This window comes from Poecilia reticulata, chromosome 6, assembly GCF_904066995.2.
Source record: "Poecilia reticulata chromosome 6, P_reticulata-male-v2, whole genome shotgun sequence".
Taxonomy (NCBI): domain Eukaryota; kingdom Metazoa; phylum Chordata; class Actinopteri; order Cyprinodontiformes; family Poeciliidae; genus Poecilia; species Poecilia reticulata.
In genome coordinates this window covers 19,078,032-19,099,682 of record NC_088835.1, presented here as the reverse complement: position 1 = coordinate 19,099,682, position 21,651 = coordinate 19,078,032, and the positions used below count along the sequence as shown (strand labels likewise).

The 21,651-nt window shown below is 40.1% G+C and overlaps 1 protein-coding gene across 14 annotated transcripts in view; it reads right to left on the bottom strand.

Annotated features, from left to right (window-relative positions):
* Positions 1-21,651, bottom strand: part of magi2b (membrane associated guanylate kinase, WW and PDZ domain containing 2b) — a 108,194-nt gene that overhangs the window by 83,661 nt on the left and 2,882 nt on the right. The window contains exon 1 of one of the 14 annotated variants that reach the window (XM_081608086.1): positions 1,822-1,937. The exons of 12 other annotated variants lie outside the window; for them this stretch is intronic. Coding sequence is in view for 1 of the 2 variants with exons in the window: in XM_081608085.1 (XP_081464211.1) it covers positions 1,408-1,471 (64 nt within the window). In the remaining variant the exon portion in view is untranslated. One more of the 14 variants, XM_081608085.1, reaches the window with a different exon arrangement.

Below are 21,651 nucleotides of genomic sequence, written 5' to 3'. Positions count from 1 at the left end.
GGGTCGTCCGGCTTCCTCACACCGTCTAAAAACCTGTTGACTGTTATGATAAATGATAACACTAAATTGTCATTAAGTGTGTGAGTCTGTCCTCTGTGTCTCTGTTTCGCCCTGTGATTGTCCTGTGGACTGTCCAGTGTGTGAGCTATGTCTCACCCAGTCACCACTGGAAACAGGCCCCAGCGAACCCTTGACCGTGCAAGAACAAGTGCGTGTAGACAAAGATGGATTTATTGATCAGCTTTTTGCATCACCATAATTTTATCTCCTGCCTCCTTCCACAATTTTTTTTATCAGATTCAAGACTGAATTCTGGCAGAGCCACTTCATAATGTTACCTCAGGTCATTGGTGCATGGATTAAACCTTAATCTGTCTGGAATTTGAGTAATTTTGTGATTTATCTATATATATACACTTAGAAAGCACTTAATCAATTTTCACATAAAGGCATTGAAAATCTCCAACTTTTCAAGTCAGAATTCATATTTTGGGAGGTAAATCTTCTAAACGCAACATTAGACAATTATAAGTTTTCAAGTTTATTTTAAATTTTTGATGTTTTAACTTGCAAGTCAGGAAACCAGTGAGTTTGGCTCATTGTGCAGAGTGACTAAACTGTTAGCAGCAATAGTAAAAACAATATGCTTTCTAGGGGATTTTATGTCTATAATGCCTTCATCATCTCTTACACATGAAGTGACCATATTGTACTGTAAGGCCAGAGACAGTGGGGAAACCTTTGAGTTTTGTGGAAGTTTTGGGCCATTTCTGTTGACTGAAACGTCACAATTAAAGATATGTTTGGCAATACAAGTTACAAATGGAATGTTTAAGGCATTCAGGCTTGTAGTTCTTACAAACTTTCACAGCCAAATCAAGCCAACCAGTGCCACCAGTGACCCAAACACACACGTCAGGGTAATTGTGTAAACCGGTGATCCCACAGGGACTTAATGTGCGGTGTCAGCAGGTCAGGTAACAAAAGCTACAGAGGACAACAGCTTGCACCCCCTTTTCTCTACGCTTCTCTATTTCCATATATTACATGCTGTATAAGCTGTTTTTCTTGTCATTAAGTCACTGAAGTGCAACACAGTAGAACTGAGCAAATAACACAACTGCACGCAGTGGAGTAAAGAGCGGGGAAAGATTCATGAGAAGGTCCACAAATAGTTTCTCCTGCCTGCATCTAAAACAAGAGAAGCCCAGGAGGACGAGAGGAGGGGAACTCGCTCTACACGCAACATTTGGTATGCAATAGTATCACATCCGACAGCGGAAGGGATGAGGTTACATCCTAAGCATTTACAAATGACAAACATGTCTTGCCACTCATGCATACAATATTGACCTCCTGCCAAACTGAGTCAACAGCCTTGGGCCTACAAGTTGATGCAGCGCCTACCTGTCAGGGGGGGTTGACACATTGCACTGGAGTGGAAACGCATTGGGCCCCAGTGCAAACACATGCACACGAGTCCCTGACACAGGTGACTCTGTGATTCTCAGAAAACAATAATGCATCGTCCGCTCACACAAACCGAGACCGTTTCATCGCCGTTTTCAGCAAAGCCAGAGGAGGAGTGAGGAGGAAAAAGGAAGCAAGGGTAAAACCTTCATCAACATCAGGCCTGCCGTGATTCTCTGATAAACCACTCTGCTTTGTATTCAGGCACAGGCTTCGTGCTGGGCATGCAGACACCGACACACACATATTAATACATGCACACTAGTACACACACACAGAGAAAGACAGAGAGAGCGCGAGAGGTTGAGATGAAGAAAGCCAGACAGTGAAGAGGGAGTGAGATCCATGCACCTCAACAGCAGCTGGCCCAGATGTTGATATAAAAAAAAAAAACGTCCTTCTCCACAGGTATAAATCCACTGACAGCCTGTCCTCCCTGGCGTCCTCTAGCTTCACATCCCACCGCCACACATCACATCTTCCTTTACCTTGGTGAAACCTCCCCGTCTTCCCCGTCTTCCTCTGCTTCCCAACTGCTGCTCCGGCACACAGCAACCGGCTGCAGCCAATTTTAATCCCAGAAGATGACGACCGGGGTGGGGGGTGTTGGGTGGAGGGGGTGATGGTAGATGGAGAGAGACACGGATAGATGGAGAGAGACGACGACCGTCAGGAGGAGGGAAAAAAAGAGGAGAAGAAGATGTGCCAGTGGGAAGCCGGGCTCTGAAAAAAAAAGGGGAAAAAAAACCTGCCAGCCGATTGGCCAGGTCATTTCCACAATCCTGCAGCATCCTCTATCTGCTTCTGGTGTTACTGCACTAGAGTGTGCAAATGCATGTGTGAGGGTGTGCAAGACAAAGACAGAAAAGCTGTCTGACGGCAGCATAAAAATGTTCATGCATGCGAAGGCATTCATAGATGTGGGTTTCCATTTTTGTGCATGTCTGATTTCGGGCAGACGCCCTCAGAAATTCCTCAAATACTCTACAGCTCACCCACCACACTGACCTTGTGTGTACGTCACACAGCAGGAAGAAATACAGCAAAACGCAGCAGCAGCAGCATATGTCACTCTGAGGTTGTACGCACATGGAGGGCAGATGAGCACACAGCTGCAGATGCCAGTGAAGATGCCTTGAGCAGTTTCTTAAGTGAGGTTTGGTCAAGAAAACAGAAATAAACAAACACTGGAACAGAAACACATGCTGATGATATGAGCCGAGTCTGCAGGACAGGTTGATTTGAAAATGCTTGACTGGCTTAACTGTGCAGGACAAACAGTGCCGCAGATATTAAAAACTTGTGTATAGAACATTGCAGTTGACTTGCTTGGTGATTGGTTGAATCAAGAAAGCAAAAGGATAGACAAGACATGTATAAGATATACCCAGATCTCAGACAAAGACAGTGCTATCAATCACAAACCCATCTAGGCAGGCAGACAACATCCGCTACAGAGAAATACAGTAGCTCAGCCAGTCAACACTGACTCACTGTAAAGTCCATTTATCCAAAACAAACACGCAAGCAAAAAAAAAAAAAGAGAGAGCGAGCGAGCAAGAAATGAAAATCTGTGCCACCATACAGTGACTTTCAACAAGGTGGCCTATTTACAATCAGCTCCAGATTCCTCGCTGGAGTCCAGCAGCAGCTACGCCTGTAGAAAATGGCCTTTCCTCCACCATGGTTGGGAGGAGTTTCTCCAAGGTACTGAGTGCTGATAATTTCTGTGATGGTGTGTTCAAAGTGCAATGTTATTTATTTTTTTGGCTACACACCTTTTGCCTTTATTCAAAAGGCAAAATGTTCAGTTAAGAGTTTTCTGCTAGTCTTCTTTCACCTTTATTTCCTCCTGTTCTTCTATAAAGGCCAGAAATGTTGACTGCATGATCATTGTTGTTCTGTCTACAGCTTCCCCCAACCTGAGTCGTGGATCTCTGCAGTTCCTCCAGAGTTACAAAGGGCCTCTGGTTTTATTGCTGAGCTTGAGTTACACACATGTATATTTGAAGGCATCAGAGTAACACAAATCCACGTCACACCTTCCTGATTTTTATTGATCTAAATTAATACCACGTTTCCTTCCACTTCTCAACGATGCACGTCACATAAAATCACCATTATATACACTAAAGTCTGTGGTTTAGAGGATTAAATGCTTGCACTCTTCCATATATTTAAGAAAGCACTGCAGAGTTAATGTGAGGTTCTCATCATAACAACGCCCAGAGTAGACAGTTCAAATTGCAGGTTGTCCAGTCAGTAAATGTCTTCCTGTTGATCTGACTCCCTTTTCTCTCACGCCTTTAAAGAACTCGATTCCTTTTTCAGCAGAAACATGTGCTGAGGTGATCCTGTGGCGATCATCAGAAAAACCTCAAAACTCTTATTTCAGCTTCTCCGTCTTACAGTGCTTGTATGGTAGGGTAAATGAGACAATCACAAACTTTAACATAAAAGCATGTCAACATTAGGAGACAAACTACGCAGCAACAGACGCACAGATGGAACCACAGCGCTTCGGTTTAATGGCTGGAATGGATCAGAAGCAACGATAACGATGGTAAAACTCAGCACATATAAAACCCGATTACGGAGGAGAGTCGTTCACTGAGCTCGTGGGGCAAATTTCACTCATTAAAAAAGCGGAGTTTAAGTGAATATCGCTCAGAAATGACTCGACGTGTGTGCATTTGATGGGAAGGGACTCTGATGTGCCAACCTGTTAATTTAAAAGTTCCTCTTCAGCTTTGCTCCCAGTTTGACAGGACATGGACTAACAAGCACACACAGCGGCACAAATAAGAGAGAAACGCCGTTGGAAATAACAACTTTGATGCCATTTTAATGGTTACAGTTTAGACTTAGATTTTTCGTTTTCTTATAACTTGCTTGTTTGTCTTGTTTTAAATTAATTGTTGCAGAAAATAAGTGTCTGATTGTAATCTTCCCATCTTCCAAGTCCTCTGCATGGAAGACAGTTTATATATTATTGCATTTTTAACACAGCCAAGCTGTTAATAATGCACTTTTTTGTCAAGGATGCAGTGAAGTGGGTTGTAAATCTTGACCTCTGCGCCCTCAGTAGCGAGGAACAACACGTAATTTATTTTGATAAGTTGAAACAGCATTCACCCTGACCTGGCAGCTTCTAAAGCATATATGATCAGCGAAAAATATAGAAAATAGACTCCATATTTGCTTTCATCTTTACGCCAACAGAAAAACATTGTTCTCCTGCTTCATAATTTCTTGTTTTGCTATGAACATATTGCAGCTCAATACTTATTGTTTCAGCTGTGCTCTCCTGGGCAGTTTGGGACGTCTGAGTAAACCATGCAGAGCAGATCACGTGACGCAGAGAGACCAGGAACCGCAGCGTATCTTGTTACTGTAAATGTCAGTGGAAGTGTGAATTGATTAGGACGATCCTTTCAGATTTGCAAGGTGTGCATAAAAAACGCGCTATGGTTTTTCAAAATTGGCTTAAAACACAATCTGTGTTTGGCTATGGAAGCTGCAAACAGGAATGTATTTAACAATCAGAGTTAAATAAATTGTCACAATGTTTTTTTTCACGGTGCAATAAATGACATTATTTTGTGCATCTTAACAAATCAAGTACGTTTGACTTGGAGACTCGAATAAAAAGAACAAAACAAAACTGTTTATTACACTGTTAGTTTTTTTATATCCTATTAAATTATTTATCCCTTACATATCTTTAGAGAATCTTGAGAAATGTGTCGTTTCCTCAAGCAACACAAATCAGTTTAGACCAATAACCTTCACCTAGCAGCCCTAAAGTGTCCATATATTAAGAGCTTTAGGATTTCTTGTGATTTGCAAACACCGAGTTCTTCCAGCAGACAGGTGTGTGTGTGTGTGTGTGTGTGTGTGCATTATAAAGTTGGGTTTGCATGGAGAATGTAGATGCAGGAGCTAACAGGAGCCATTTTGTTTGATTTGGGTAGACATAATTAGTTTTGACATATCCACTCCACCATCAGGCCACAACAGGAGAGCAACGCCGTCTCTGCACACTGATTTGTCGAGTTTCACCACTAAACTCCTAAACGCAAACAATCCTGCAGTAATGCAGGATGCTTCAGGAATTCACCGTTGTCAGCTCTGACTCTGATTGTATATCCACTTATTTAAATCCAGACTCACCACCGGCTGGCTCGGATCTCCCCTGAGACACGGACGAGCGCAGCAGTGGATGAAGTGAGGGCGAGTTGAAGGTTGGGATGTGAGCTGACGGTTGGGGGCGTGCAGGCAGAGGAGACGCGAGATGCTGATTTTCCAGAGTGGTTGTCATGGAGAACAAAACCCCGAGAGGCTTCGTAATCAATAACTTTCACCTATTTCTGCATTGGGTTGCTCAGATTACAAAGGGGCATAAATATTTGCATTTCTTAAACAAAAAAGCATAAATATTTAAGTACGAATATACAAATGTGGCAATAAATAATTAAAAAAAGGTTACTTTACTGACAAAAGTTAGTTTATGGATATATTTCATAAAGTTTCGTCTGATTTTTTTCACCCATATGCAACAAGCAGCAATCCATTGTGTACTTTGAAGTATTTCTATTGAAGCCAGTATTAACTTCTTCTGCAGCTTGAGCTACATTAGCTCATCTGTGGGATCAGACCACATGGTCCAGCCTTGGCTTCCCACGAGCGTCACTGATCTTCGGTTACACGCTTTTATAAATACAGATCCCGGAGCACAAGATGAGGAAATGATCAGGGTTGTTTTTCACTTCACATGTCAATGCTTTTAGGGTTTTTGTTTGATTAGTGCAGGTTTGCATCTGCGAATACGTGCATTTTGAAAACCAAAACTTTAGGAACATCGTTATGCTGGTTAATCACAGAGTTTAGAAGAAACAGAAACCGTTAAAGCAATGGCTCTTACAACATCAAATCGAAATCCAATTTATTGATAAATTACCTTTAAAGATAAGCAAGTTTCCCCAGAAACTGTACAAAAATAAAATAAAAGCAAGAGATGAAATATATGCAACACTCGTAAAATAGAACAGGCGAGTCAATTCACACTGGGCTTAATGCTGATGAGAAAAAATCTGTTTTTGAAAGAGGAAGTGAAGACGCCTGTCTAATATTTAAAGACAAGAAACAAATGGAGACTTTTCTGTTGTTGTTTCTGTCTCTTTTGTGAACTGTGCTGCAGCTGATAAGATTTATGTTTGCATGTTATGAAAAAAGTCAAACGTTCTTCGCCCGTGCCCTTAAAACGTTTCTGCACCCCCGATCAGAAGCAGCTGGCGCCCTGGGCGAATCACCCCTTCAAGACGCTCATGTTGCCCATATTAGAAGCCTCCAATCTCTATAATCGGTTCCTCTACACAGTTACAACAACATCTTTATAGTTACAACCAACCAAACAAATCTTCCATATTGGCCTGATATTGTTGAAACACATTTAACGTATATAAAGGAATATAAAAACTTCTGTTTAACTCTGCTTTTTGTTGTCATATTGAAGTCGTCCAGCTGTGGATGAAGTATCTGTTTCAGTGGCAGCAGGAGGGAAGGCCTATTTCTAGCAGTAAATGACAGAGTCTTTCTCCTGAAGGTCCTAATATTGATCCTCAAACCGATCTTAATGATGATGTCCCTCCATGTCTTTCCCTACAGTGCCATAATTACGATCAGACACACATTGACAACCTCAGAGCCACATTAAAGGGAAACACGGCTGCACTACAAATGAGACTGCAGGATTAAAGATGAAAGGTTATAAGAACGATCCCTCCTCCCTCAGCAGGTAAATGAATTCCTTGTTTCACTTTAAATCACACAACCACAGTGATGAGATAAATACTGATGGACTCAGGGGTGCGCGCGCGTCGGTGTGCTGGTGTTTGCGGCGGTGTTTGTCATTCCTGATTGCGCTCTTCAACTTGAGCAGGGCTCTTCAGACTCCATCAGAAACAACATGCAGGAGGCATCTAAATGAAAACAACGGCACTGGTACAAGAGGGAAGGAGGGTGGAGAAAATGCAACAGTACAAGCGGGGTCGTTTATCGTTTTGCAGGAGCAGGAAATAATAATAATAATAAAGAAACAACACAACGGGAGAGCGCAAAATATGAAGGACTCTTAAGGGCAACATTGAGCCGTAAAATCCTCATCATTCTGGTGGAGCAGCAGTCGATAATCTGGGGGCTTTAAATTCAGAATCGGCGAGTCTCCAGTCGATACAAAAAAAAAACACAATGATTGAAACAAAAGCTGAGGAAAGGCAACCTGATGATTATAACCCGGCAGACAGTCTAATAAGGCTTGTCTGTACTGATAAATAGTCCTTCAAGTTACTTAAGAAAACAAAGTAAACACAAGTGTAACAACCTGATTGAGTTTTTCTGCTTTATGAAAACACTCTCAGGGTTTCCCGCAGTGTATTACAAACCTGGCGGGCTATGAGGCTTAACTTGTGGCCCCGCCAGGCTTAGCATTGCTTACTTAAGTTTTTTTTAATATTTGCAGTTTTTTAAGACTATACTTCATGTTCAGATATTAATCTTCAGATCTTCCAATAACATAATTATCAAGTGATATTTTTAAATTTCCTGTCAACTTTAAACATTTTTTTAGCTCAAAAACATTGCAGACTGCAGGACGAATGACTGCTGAGCGCCAGTGGTGGAGAAAGTACTCAAAAAATGTACTTAAGTAAAAGTACAAATACACAGACAAAAATGTACTCAAGTAAAAGTAAAACTACCACATTAACATTTGTACTTAAGTAAAAGTAAAAAAGTACTGGCTTTTAAAAATACTTAGGTATTAAAAGTACAAGTACTTGCTGAATGGATTACCTAATTGCTAATATCATTAAGTGTACCGATCATATTTAATTTTAATACATTAGAAATGTGCCATTTTAATGAACAATGCCACAGATAAAGCATGTTTTTATTTCGTTTACTCTGTAACATAGTTTAGACTTAGATATGTGATTCCATGCATCATAATTTCAGGGATGGAAACATCTTGTCTCCTGTCCTATCATAACATGAACTTCACTTTTTTTTTTGCCACTAGTGGCATTTATTTTGAAAGAAATCCAACAGAAAGGGGATGGAAAGAAGGTGGGTGGGAGAGGACAGGCAACCAAGGAGCCACGTAGCAGAGTTGTAGTCAAGACCACCAACCCAAGACCAAGTCAAGACCAGCACCCCACCCTACATGACACAAAAAAAATTAACTTTTACCTATCAAAATTACTTCTCAAATTGATCTGAAAGATCCACATTCCCATAAAAAAAACTAGATATTAAATACTTAGAGCTGAAATAAATGTAATCAGTAAAGATCCGTCCAGAAGAATCGGATCGTTCCTAAATGTCATATCAATGCAGACTTTGGTCACAGCGTTGTTCGACACCTCAGTCAACACCTCCACAAAATAATTCAGTGCATGAGTGACACATTTTTTTCGTCGCAGATGCAACATGTGTCTCTGTACAGCTAGCTAACACGTCCACGGAGCTTACCTTTCTTTAAGCTTTCCTTCCAAGTGACGCTAAAGGTTGGACAAAGTCCCACCGTCTGTGAAAGCGAAGCGCTGCTGATTTTCCAAGTTGTTATATCAATTTATGCAGCGCTATTATATTACTGTCGATTAGACAGACATCTCCTCCCGCTCAGAGGAAACCACTGCGCATGTCTTGGAGCTTCGCCTGCGAGTAAAGGTGGAGTCGATGGGTGACAACAGACACGTAAGTTACGATATTGCTCGGATTTTACGGCGCCACCTTAAGTCCCTGAACTTCACATTTTAACTGAAAAAAAAGCAACGCAACACTTTTGTAAAAATGTAGTGAAGTAGAAAGTACAGATACTTACTGTAAAATGTAGTGGAGTAAAAGTAGAAAGTATCCATTATTAAATCTTCTTAAGTAAAGTACAGATACACAAAAATTGTACTTAAGTACAGTACTTTGTTACTTCCCACCACTGCTGAGCGCCTCAACCACCCGGGTTAGCGAGTTTTCTGCGGGAAACCTTGATTCTGCTGGATGTGCACATAAAGTCTGTGGAAAGTTATATCTGAGTACGACAGGTGGGTAATAATTAAGACATTCACACCACAAACGTGCTGCTCAACATGTACAGGTGTGACAAAACACCGTTAACAGCTAAATTCTACGAATTTAGTAGAGATGTTGTCTTGCAGCAAAAAGGTTCTGGGTTCCACTACCGGCCCCCGTCTATCTGCAGTTTGCATGTTCGCCCTGTGCATGCGTGGGTTTTCTCCACGCATGCACAGGATATATATATATATATATATATATATATATATATATATATATATATATATATATATATATATATATATATATATATATATATATATATATATATATTTTTTTTTTTTTTTTTTTTTTTTTTTTTTTTGCAAGATCCCAGGTTGGCTTGAATAGCTTGTATGTTGTATTTACTCAGGTTATTTTCCTCATATATTGCGTCTGAGTGTCTGAAACATTTAAGTGTGACAATAAACACAAAGACACAAGAAATCAGTTAGGGGACAAAAACTTTTCACAGTACTGTATGATAATATTACAACAAACACAAATACTAGCTTAATACAGCGGCAAACTGTGTTTCTGCAGGAAATAAAAAGCTGAGTCACAAAATGTTTTTGAGTCATGCACTCATGTCCAAAATTGTCCCTAAAAAAGAAACTCTTGGACAAATTAAACTGAGCCAGTTGTCAGCCCCCTCATGGAAAAGATGCTGACAATTAACTGGGGTCTGTTATTGATAAGCATGTTGCTCATAGTGGATCATATTGGATGATTACAACCAGCAGATATATTTTGTAAATTGCCAGGTGAGGTGATGTTACTCAGTGTAATAACCACCGGATCCTTCATAAGCCATCTATAATGTGCTGAACGTAGAATAAGCTCCATTAAACGTTCTTGCTCATTTAGAAACTTGCAGCAACAACAAGAGGAGTTAATTTAATTGCAAATAGAGGGGAAAACAACAAACATGCAGCACATTATTTAAAGAAAAGGTAAACTCTTGTTCATTTAGAAAAACAAAATAATAGAGGATTTGATAATACAAAGTAAAAACTGTGTTTATGTGTTTTTCTACATGCTGAAGGAGGTAATTCCAGCTATCACAGATGCCATTACTGGGAAACCTGAGGATACTGACAGCTTGGTCATTACAGCCATGAATCTATTGCTCCATTTCGTGCAGCACAGTTGCATCAGTTCAGCCAAACAGGAGGTAACATCGCTTCAGACAGGCGGAACTCAAACCAGACAGCCTGGTGATAATTACAAACGCATTCAGGCTGAAGCAAGATCAGCAGTTGTCATAGTTACTCATAACTTTCATGTGAAGATTAAAATACTGGACAGCATAATTATTAACTTTCCCTCTGTAGTGAAATAAAGAACCACAGAGCGACAGTGAGAGTGTCAGGGCAGATAAAGAACTGCTTCTGCTGCAGCACTGAGAGCTACAGAGAGCTACAACGCCCTCTGCTGGAAGAAGGAAAAAGCTGCATCAGTAGAAATCCTGAATGCAGATGAAGCGCTTTTAACACATGAGCTGAGATTTCTTTTAGGAAGGCAGAAAGCTGCCTGCTGCAGCATCGAGCGTGATTAACCAAGCAGTGAAGTTTAAACCCACATTTAAGACGGAGCAGCGATTAAATTACAGCCTTACACAGAATGATTCGTTACTATAATAAAGAAAAAAATGTTGGCGTAGATGCAAACTGCGAATAAGTACAAAAGTAATTCAAATCAGTATTCTGTGTCTTTTTTTTAAGCATTTACTGCATACAATAATAAGGTTAATTTAGTCAGTTTAAAGAGTGAAACTCAGGTTAATTCCATGCTTAGAGTGATTTTTTAAGCTTTGTTTCTAATAGTTTTTATTATTATGGCTAAACGCTCTAGAAAACATGCTGCTTTTCCAAAAATCTGAATGCGAAGAACAAAAACTATATCTCTAATGTAAAAATAGTCTAGAGAATAAGGCTGCTGACTTCATAGTTGCGAGGCATAAAGATGTTAACTAAGAATCAAATGCATATGCCATACAATACAGAGAAAGGCTTTTGATAGGCTGACATTTCTGTGTCAAAATTACAAGAGTTACTGAAATAAAAAAAATAAAAAAATGCAATCCATAGAATACTAGTTCTTTCATCCAGGAGCACCTGCATGCAGGAACTGTTTATGTTTATCCCAGGGGAAACAACAAGCTTCCATAGAAATAAAAATAAATCCCAGAGCATTGTTGGTAGCCCCCCACCTGTTTCAGCTCTGTATCTCATCTTTCATAATCCGTCTAATTCAAATCATAAACTGACAGAGAAGGCTAATCTGGCTAATCTACCCTAGGAATGCAAACCATCAGCTGGAGCCCTGCCTGTCTAAGTAAGATATGATTTATGCTAAGTGGGAGGGATGATCATCAAACTAAAGGAAGAAAAATCCTCAAAAGGGATTTTATGCAGCAGTTCTGTCTCAGACAGTGAAAAATAAAAGGTAAGTATTGAATTGTTGTAATTAAATAACGACAGGTACCATGCGGCATAGGCGAAGAGTGAGATGTCTCCGTTTACAGCTGCGTCCGTAAATCCTCTGCATATTTTTCCAAAGCTCTGGGGATGAAAACGGGCTGAGAGGCTCGGTGCATAAGGAGCAAAGTGACTATTTATAAGCAGGGAAACTTTAAAAACAAATTGCTTGAGTGCTTCCATTTCTACCCACTTTAGACTCCTCTGTAACTGTGCTCCTGTCGTCTCACCAAGTTTATTTGGGGGCTGCTTTTACTTTTACATGCTGATAATACTCTGGGCTCAAAAAAGCCGATAAAACACAAAGCAGAGCATCTTTTCCACGACCAGCCAACACACTGCTCATACTCTGATTTATAGCATGCAGGCTGTAATGTAAAGTAAGCAAGCAGAAGCCAGACTGAAGTATTTAAAAATTTAAATACTCCCAGCTGCTCTTGGCTCTGCTGGTAAACACTTTGCAGCAGAAAACATAAACCTAAAAAACCACTTCATTGAAAGTTTTAGTCCTGTTCTTTGAAATGACCAACTACATGGTGAAAAGGTCCGATATTTGAACTGTTTTGCTTTAAAAATGAAGCTGAAAATTACTCTTGAGGGTTATAAAATAAAGCAGCATTTAAATTCTGAAACCAGTATGAAAATATACAGTATTTTCCGGACTAGAGCGCACCTTGCTATAAACTGAACCCACAAAGTAAAAAAAAAAAAAAAAAAAAAACTGGAAACGTAGTTATATAAGCCACTGGTATCTCCGCCGCTCTCGGTTTTCCACAAGAACGTAGTGGAGGGCTGCATCCTTAATAAATCTGCTATTAAGGACGCAGCCAAACAAGAAAATATATGTTAGCAATTTGAACAACAAAATGTTGCAAAGTACTCTGGGAGTTTTTTATGAAGGTTGAGGGTGGGGGCATAATTGGTTTTGGAAAAATAAACTTTATGAACCCACAACTGGTCAAATATATGATTTGAGTTTAGGGCATAAACAATGTTATAGTTTAACAAACATTACATTCAAGCAGTCCTTATCATTAAAACCCAGCCTGAGCCTGCAATGATAACAGAGCCTTTATATATTGTGCAGCTTCAGTCTAGAAATAAAATATTTTTTTCATAGTGTCCCCAACTTTTCTAATTCGGAATTGTAAAGGAAGTTCATAAATCTGACAACCTGGAGCTGAAACCAAAGAGAGCTGTTTCGTTTTGCACTTTAAGGCTCAGACATATTTTTAGTCCGTGTTGTTCCAGATGATTCAGCGCTGAAATGTTGCACATAGAGACGCTTTGCTATTGTTCCTATTATATGGATGCGCATGCATCAACTTTACACACATTTCTTTTCCCCTTTTTCAGCAGGAGCCACACAAAGGCGCACTCATTCAGCACTCACACATATCATGAATAATTATCGAAATATGGTGTTTATCGCAGTAAGACCCAAGATGAATCCTCGTTTTCAGAATCTGGCCCAATAAGCTGCATCATCTGCTCACAGCGGTGGTGATCCAGAACTAAAGGATTTGCACTGTAGCATCTGAAAAATCCTTGGAAAACAGTCGTTCTAGGGACAAGAGACCCTTTATTTAAGGTCAAACTTTTCCAGTTGAGTAACTCTGATCTAAAAAAGCCGAGTGCCACTAAAACTCTGATCCTGTTACTTTTCAGAAGAGGATCTGACACAGAAACACCAAATCTTTCTAGTATTATGCAAACACATGCTGCGGCACAGCCCCAGATTGTCCGCACATGCAGTGCGCCTGTGGTGTGGAGAATAGCATTGACCCAATTCACTTTACTGGACTAGTTAGATATTTGGTCATTGGCTGGCTGAGCCCGAGTTTGATCCTCTGAGCCGAACTCCAGCAGCTTCTAGCCTCAATAAAAATCCGCCTCCGTTTCTGACAGAGCCCATCTCTCGGTGAGTTATTAATACCGACAGAGCAGACAGGATGTTATGCACTGATTCTTCAAGCCTCTCATCAACAAAGCAACAAGAGAGGAGAAGAAGGTCGCCTTCTCTCCCTCCGCTCCTTCTGTCCCTCAACACTGCTGCCACATTAAGACGATTGGCGGGACTTGGACCGCAGAGTTAAAACTTGACAAATTCAAACACTTCTTCCTGAAGGTCTAGATTTCACAGACACTGTACGTTATCTCCAGTGCAATTTGAAGCTACAACAAGGCAGGAGCTTATCTTACATGAGCTAATTTAAGCTGGCAGTAGCTTTAACACTGGCACTGGGTGACCATTCGCTAAACGACGCCTCCAAACATTGATTATCCAGTCTGAGCTCAGCAGCTATAATTGTGCAAGGAGGCCCTGCCAAGCTTTGGATCACATTTAGCTCTCAAAGAACATTTAGTACGTCATTTCCCCAAAGTTTGATAGACTGCAAATGTTTAAAAGAAAAAAAATCACAAATGCTAAAAAGTATAGAAAAAAGATAAAAAAAAATACAAAAAAAAAACAGAACTTATATAACCAGAAGCTATTTATGGAGCATAAATATAATTTATCAGACTCTAAAATTACTCCTTTTGAAGGTGTGGAGGCTGGTGCGAGCGCTAGACTGCTCCCATCAAAACTGTTTCTGACTCTGCAGTCCGATTACCTCCAAAGCAGCAACTTGGACAATGTGGGCAACTATGTGGGCAACTGCCCAGGGCAGCATTAGTATGGGGCAATGGTTACCTGCTTATTCATCTACATTTTATCCCTTTAAACACGAGCAACGTGTTCACTCCTCAAGGTTGTTGAATACATTAGTGTCCCACTCACTACATGACATTAAAACATCACTAATTATTCCTGAAGTTACAATTATCAGCCATGTTGAATTTCTAGCCTGGGTTATCAAAAAACATTACACGTTCCATGTAGGAATTTAAACTTCAAGGAATATTCCAGTGAATTTCTCCAGCCTGAGTTTTGCAGTCCTATCAAAAAGTCGAATCAGCAACTGATCATGCATGGTGACACTCATGCAAAAATTATATAAAATTAACGCCACATTGCTATTTCTGAAACATATAACAGACACAAAGCACACAAAACCGCCAAAATTTCAAAATATCTTCATCACTTCCACACAAAAGGTTGTTTCAAACATATCCGATTTTTAGTAATGCTATGAAGTGGCATCAGGTGCTTTTTTTATAAAGGAAGTCTATAATTTGTCCAGAGGTAACAAACACCAGATCTAACAATAAGTGTGTGTGATGCTGCCATAAACCTAGATTTAGGCCATTTGTGGTAATGATAATGTTAATAATTAATACTTGACCTATAGCAGTTAAATTCCTCATTAACTTCCATTTAGTGCAACGCATTTCATTTGAAGCATTTAATTTATTATTTAATGTGCTGACCTTTGGCACCAACAGCTAAAAAGCAAGGGATGTTTTAGTGTTCAAATATAAACCTTCTCTCAATAACTACTCATAAAGTCCTATGTGTCAAACCAACACTTTATTTTATTAAAAGTAACCAAAACATGATAGATTGATGAATTAATTCCTCCAGACTGCTTAACTGGTGAAGAGCAAGCTGCCCAGTCTGCTCTCCAACGCTGTGGGCGATCTGCAGCGTGACGAAGGATGACTCCGCTCTGCTTAAAACGGTAAAAGGCATGTCAACGTTTTAAATTCATGTTGTTTAGCCTGAGAAAACATTTCATGTTGTTCTCATTAACCCGGGTGGATAAAACGTCCTGGGTCTGCCGCCTCTCCATCCTTTCTCTGTGGGAGGAAAATCTCAGTCCTGTCCAGCATAAGGAACACGCTTCTGGATTTTCATCAGACGGAAATTATGTTACTCGGTTTGCTGCAACACAGCACAACATTTCACCTTGTGCCGTGCCTGGAACGGTGGCTCTGAGGTAGCTAAAAGTGAAAATAAATCTCCCAGTTAACAAAAACACAGTTTAAATGCAGCTAAAGAGAGATGGGATATGTTAGAGGTGCACCAGTCGACAAGAGACCAGAATCAGCCAATTATCACTTGATCAGATCTGATCCGTTATCTTCAAATTAAATGCTCAAAAATCTGTGTTTTTTCTATTCCCCTGCCAGTATGCCTAGGTGGGCCCCATATGGGGAAAATGAGAGCAGACCAGATGGGCCCAATACGGGTTTGTCCGCAGGTTCCATGGTCGGCCCACATGAGTTTGCCCATTTAGGGCCCACGTAGGCTGTGGCCCTACATGGGCAAACCCATGTGGGGCCACAGTGGAACCCGCGGACAAACCCATATGGGGCCCATATGTTTGCCCTCTTTTTCCCCGTATGGGGCCCACCTAGGCAAGCTGGCAGGGGAATAGAAAAAAAACTGTGAACTCCAACCATTTTTGTTTGGATATTAAACACAACATGAACTTTGAGATAGTTTTGGAGTTTAATGAGAATCAGATAAAAGGTTGGAGACGTCATTAGGCCTGTCACAATAATCAATAAATCAGTAATTCGCATTCGCATGATAAATTAAAACTCAATAATTATTATTCTCTCTTTTTTCTCTCTCTTTCTACCAAAAACTGGATGATAAAAGTCTTCAGTTTGGCACTTTGGTCTCAACTAGTTCTTCAAAATTTATTTCATTTGTCATTTTGTTTATTTATTTTGGATATTTAAGATGTCTTCCAGTTCCAGTTTTAAATGTTCATTAGGATTTAAAGTTTATTGATCTTTTATAATGTGTTCTTGCATTATTATTTTGCCATTACCGTTATATCACTTAAAATGGTCTCAAAACAACAATATTATCGTTTATTGCTAAAACGTCTGGAACAATTTATCGTCCAGCAAAATTTGTTATTGTGACAAATCATGCTTTAATGCCTAAATGGAGCTAATGTATTTTTCTTTTTGCTCCTCTGGATATAAATCCAAAAAATGTGTAATTGTACTGAGTGAATCAGTCAGAATGGACTGATCAGTCCACCTTCAATTTTTGTTTGTCCCGGATAAAATACCTTATATTGAGAATTCAGTGTCCTATAATAAGCTAAGATCACTTTCCTTTAATTGCTTAGTAAAGAAATTATAATGAACATCAAACTTTGATCATTTATAATTTTATGATTTTCTAAATAAACTTTTGCAAATCTTTAAATTAAGACTTCAAGGTAAAACAATTCACCACAAATTATCAGACAAAGAAACAAGCTGGAATTTATCCAAGTTTATCACATGTCTCCTCCACCTCTCTTTCTCACTTTGTAACTCACACACACACGCACACACACACACGCACACACACAGTTCACACTTCTCTGCGCTCCGTGCTGTTCTTACACCTCGCCACAGTTAAGATCTTTATGGCACTTCAAGAAATCTGCTTCGGTGAACCGAACAGCCGTTTGCTCTGCGCACATGCCTGCTGCTCACGAAGAGACAAACACCACCGACGGATCTGCTGTCTAACAAATAATCAAACAGAAATGGGGTTTGACTCATTATCAGAACTTATGTAATTTTTTTATGTCTTGTAAGAACAAATATATCTTGGGTGTATTTTTTTAAGCTTTTGTGAAAACATTGATGGCCTGCACGTCTCTCTCACTCCATGAAATCAAATGTGGCATTTTGAGGCATTCTCGGTTAAAATGTCTCTGTCTTATGTAAGCTGACTGTAAAGGTCTTGAGCGCTAAACTGAAGAGTTTTGTTTTGATTGTCTGGTGACGTTGCTGCTGTTTGGATCTATTTGGAGTCCAAGAGAGAAACCAGAAACCTTTGAGGCAACCAGAAATGCACACAAACACACACAGCAGGGGGAGAGATAACAGCTCTCCTAAGATGCTCACTTCAAGTCTTTTTCCTGTGATCTTTGCTGCTAAATATTCCAAGGAAAGACAAAAACAGTGCAAGAGGCTGAAGGACTCATTTTATATGGGCTTCATAGCTGCCTTAATGTCTCCTCACACTGACACCTGCACGCTGTGACGGAGAAAACTCGTCAGCTTGTGAAAACAATACCGTCTGTGTTCGTGGCTCAGGCCAGAAGATGCAGCAGCAACACAGAAAAACAGATCTGGGTGTCCAGGTGCCTCAAACCGCTCACGAACCTTCCTGCATATTACAAATACAAATTTTACTGTATTTTATTTAGATTTCATGTGATGCACATGGGCTGTTGGCAGAGCTGCTGCCTTGCAGCAAGAAGGTTCTGGGTTCGATTCCCGGCCCTGGTCTTTCTGCATGGAGTTTGCATGTTCTCCCTGTGCAGGCGTGGGTTTTCTCCGGGTACTCCGGTTTCCTCCCACAGTCCAAAAACATGACTGTCAGGTTAATTGGCCTCTCCAAATTGCCCCTAGGTGTGAGTGTGAGTGTGTGTGTGTGTGCATGGTTGTGTGTCCTGTGTGTCTCTGTGTTGCCCTGCGACACACTGGCGACCTGTCCAGGGTGACCCCACCTTTCGCCCGGAACGTTAGCTGGAGATAGGCACCAGCACCTCCTGACCCCACTAAGGGACAAGGGTGTAAAGAAAATGGATGGATGGATGGATGGATGGATGGATGGATGGATGGATGGATGGATGGATGGATGGATGGATGGATGGATGGATGGATGGATGGATGGATGGATGGATGGATGGATGGATGGATGGATGGATGGATATCATGGCAAACCTACTAAAACATGGCAGTCGTCCTAAACTGCCAACTTCACCATGTTAAGCTAACAGGCCTCGGGCAACTCTGGAGGAGTTGCGGAGAGCCACAGCTCAGGTGCTAGACAAGACAACCATTGGTCATGCGGTCTGTAAATCTGCTCTGTAATGTAAGAGCAGCAAGAAGAAAGCCTTGATTAAACAAAAGTCACATGAAGTCCCAGTTTGTTGGACACAACAAACATGTGGAAGAAGTGGAAAAATTGCCCTGAAAACGCCCTCCTGTGAAACTTTGAAGGAAGATGGTGGCAGCGTCATTCTGTTCAGATTATTTTTTCAACATAGATCGAGTTAAAGATCCAATATGTTATGAAAAATATGTTTTTTACATATTTGGTAAAACTGTCACTATGTGGTAACAATGTGATATTAGACAGATAGTCTGTGAAAAAAAAAAATCAAGCTCCTCTGCCTTCTCCCAGTGCTCCCAGTACTAACTGCAGAAATACACAGCTCGCTCAGAAACAACCAACCAGAGCCAGGAAAAGGGTCTTAGCACTGTCAATAATGCTTGTGTATGCGCCACTCACACACTCTCCTTGCTTTCTGTGCTCAGCAGAGTCGATTGTTAATGCTCAGGCTACTTATCATGACCACTGATGATGGTGGATGATCGGTTTTCTGGTATCAGTAAGTTGATGGTAAGTTTGGGGATTCATTTCCAATAAAGAGGATGGCCCTAAACACATAGCTAGAGCTGCAATGGATGGTTTTCATGTGTTAGTATGGCCTAGTCAAAACCCAGCTAATGAGATCTGTGGCTCAAATTGATATCAGTCAATCAAATTTTACTTGTACAGCACATTTCAGCAACAAGGTATTTCAAAGTGCTTTACATTATAGAAACACAAAGTTATGCAACATAGAATCAACAACTGAAACATTACATTTAGTCAAGTGCCTTCGTTAAATTCTTATTCGATTATACTTCAAAGGTAATTCCAAACAGGTTTAGTCTAGATTTAAAGGCACTCAGTGTTTCAGCAGTTTTGTAGTTTTCTGGAAGTTTGTTCCAGATTTGTGGTGCATAGAAGCTGAAAGCTGCTTCTCCTCGTTTGGTTCTGGTTCTGGGGATGCAGAGCAGACCAGAACCAGAAGACCTGAGAGGCCTGGAGGGCTGATGCAATATTTCCAAACTTTCTCCATCTAATCTTACTCAACGTGAGTTTTTTTTAGAAGAAGAATGAGCAAAAAAAAAAAAAAAAAAGAAATGCCAGCGTATTAAGGTAAAAATATAAATCTCAAAAGATTTGCAGCTGTAATTGCAGCAAAAGTTGGATCTACAAAGTATGTTGGCCTGTTACATAATTACCAAAATAAAAAGCAATTTTTGTGGTTGCGAAACGACAAAAATGTGAAGTGATTCACATTTTTGCGAAATAACTAATAGAAACAAAAGAATGACTATTACTGAGTACTTTTGCAAAAGTAAGTTATTTTTGACAAGTGTGTAAATGAACAATGAGGAGGCGATTGTGTAATCTCAATCTCAGATGAGTGTGTTGGAGATGAGCTTTCAGCTGTATTCTTCTCCTTGAAATCTACTTCAGCAAACCTCAATATGTGTTCATTTTCATGGTAAGTTATGATTATACGCCAAGATTCAGGACCTTCATCTTATTATAATTTCGTTGTTTTGCAGGGAGGGAGACTTGCCTCTGACTTGTACCCTTTTAGAGCATTCTAGATGATTTCCTCAGCAATATGTCAGCAGCCAACATCCATAAATACACTCTCTACTCTCCTCGGGATGAAAGTCAGATAGTAATATCACAGCGAGAAAGAGAGAGGGAGAAAGAGAAGAGGAAAAACACACGAAGGGGGCAGCAAGCTGTGCTCAAACAGCAGAGTATTCGCGGACGTTCAGAGAAGTGATGTGGGTGTTTGGAAACTCAGATAGGCTCATGTTTAAATGGATAAGAGAGGAGGATGGAGCAGCAGAATAGACATGTCCGTCTAACTCGCTGCACATCACAAGACCTTACCATGTCAGCAGCTCCGGCGCAGTGATCAATCACATTGATACAGCTCATGGAAACACAGATCGAGAGCCAGCAGTCAGGAGAGGATGCCTGAGCAAATGCTGCAGCGGCCAAAAATAAACAAAAAAACAACAAGTTTGATCTCCTGCTTTTACTTCTGTCCCAGAAACAAGTCACCGTATGTAAGAGCGCAGCTCCTCTTCCTCTCCATCACTTACTTGGAGTTTTAACTGAGCCTCAGATGGTGCGATGAATGATAAACATCTTATCCACTCATGCTTTTATGTTCTAGTTACGTGTTAGTTTTTACGCTGGCTGACAGAAGCAGGTCAATCACACAGATTTGTTGCCATAAACCCCAGCGCTATGCCTCAGAAACATTAGAGCCACAGGAGGACAAAATGATTACACAAAACAATGGCTGAACTCAGGAGAAGGTTGCCCCGGAGATGATCAATATGAAAGTATTTAAGTAGGTCGTACATGAGGCTTCTTGCTTGGAGTAAAAAAAAATGTCCCAGTGAGAAAAAAAGCAACTGAACACAGAATATGATGAAAGGAATGCTATGATTTAAAGGAAAAAAACTTAAAATGCCATTATTTCTCATTCAATTGGAATGAAATCGGTGACCAGGCTTGATCTTTATCAGAGTCCCTCCACTAAATTATAAACACTGTAAAGTACAGCTAAACAAACAACTACAAAAAGCAACAAAAAATAATAATTAAAAATATTTTAAAAGAGAAAAATTAAAAAGACTTAAAAAGAAAAACATCAAAAAGATGAGAGAAATCAAATTTTAAATTCTAAATTAAAAATATAAAACTGGAAAAAATCTGTAGGAATTTAAATAATAACCTCTGAAGATGAAGATTTTTTTCATCCGAAGATGAAAAAATCATCTTCAGATGAAAAAATCTGAAGATGATTTTTTCATC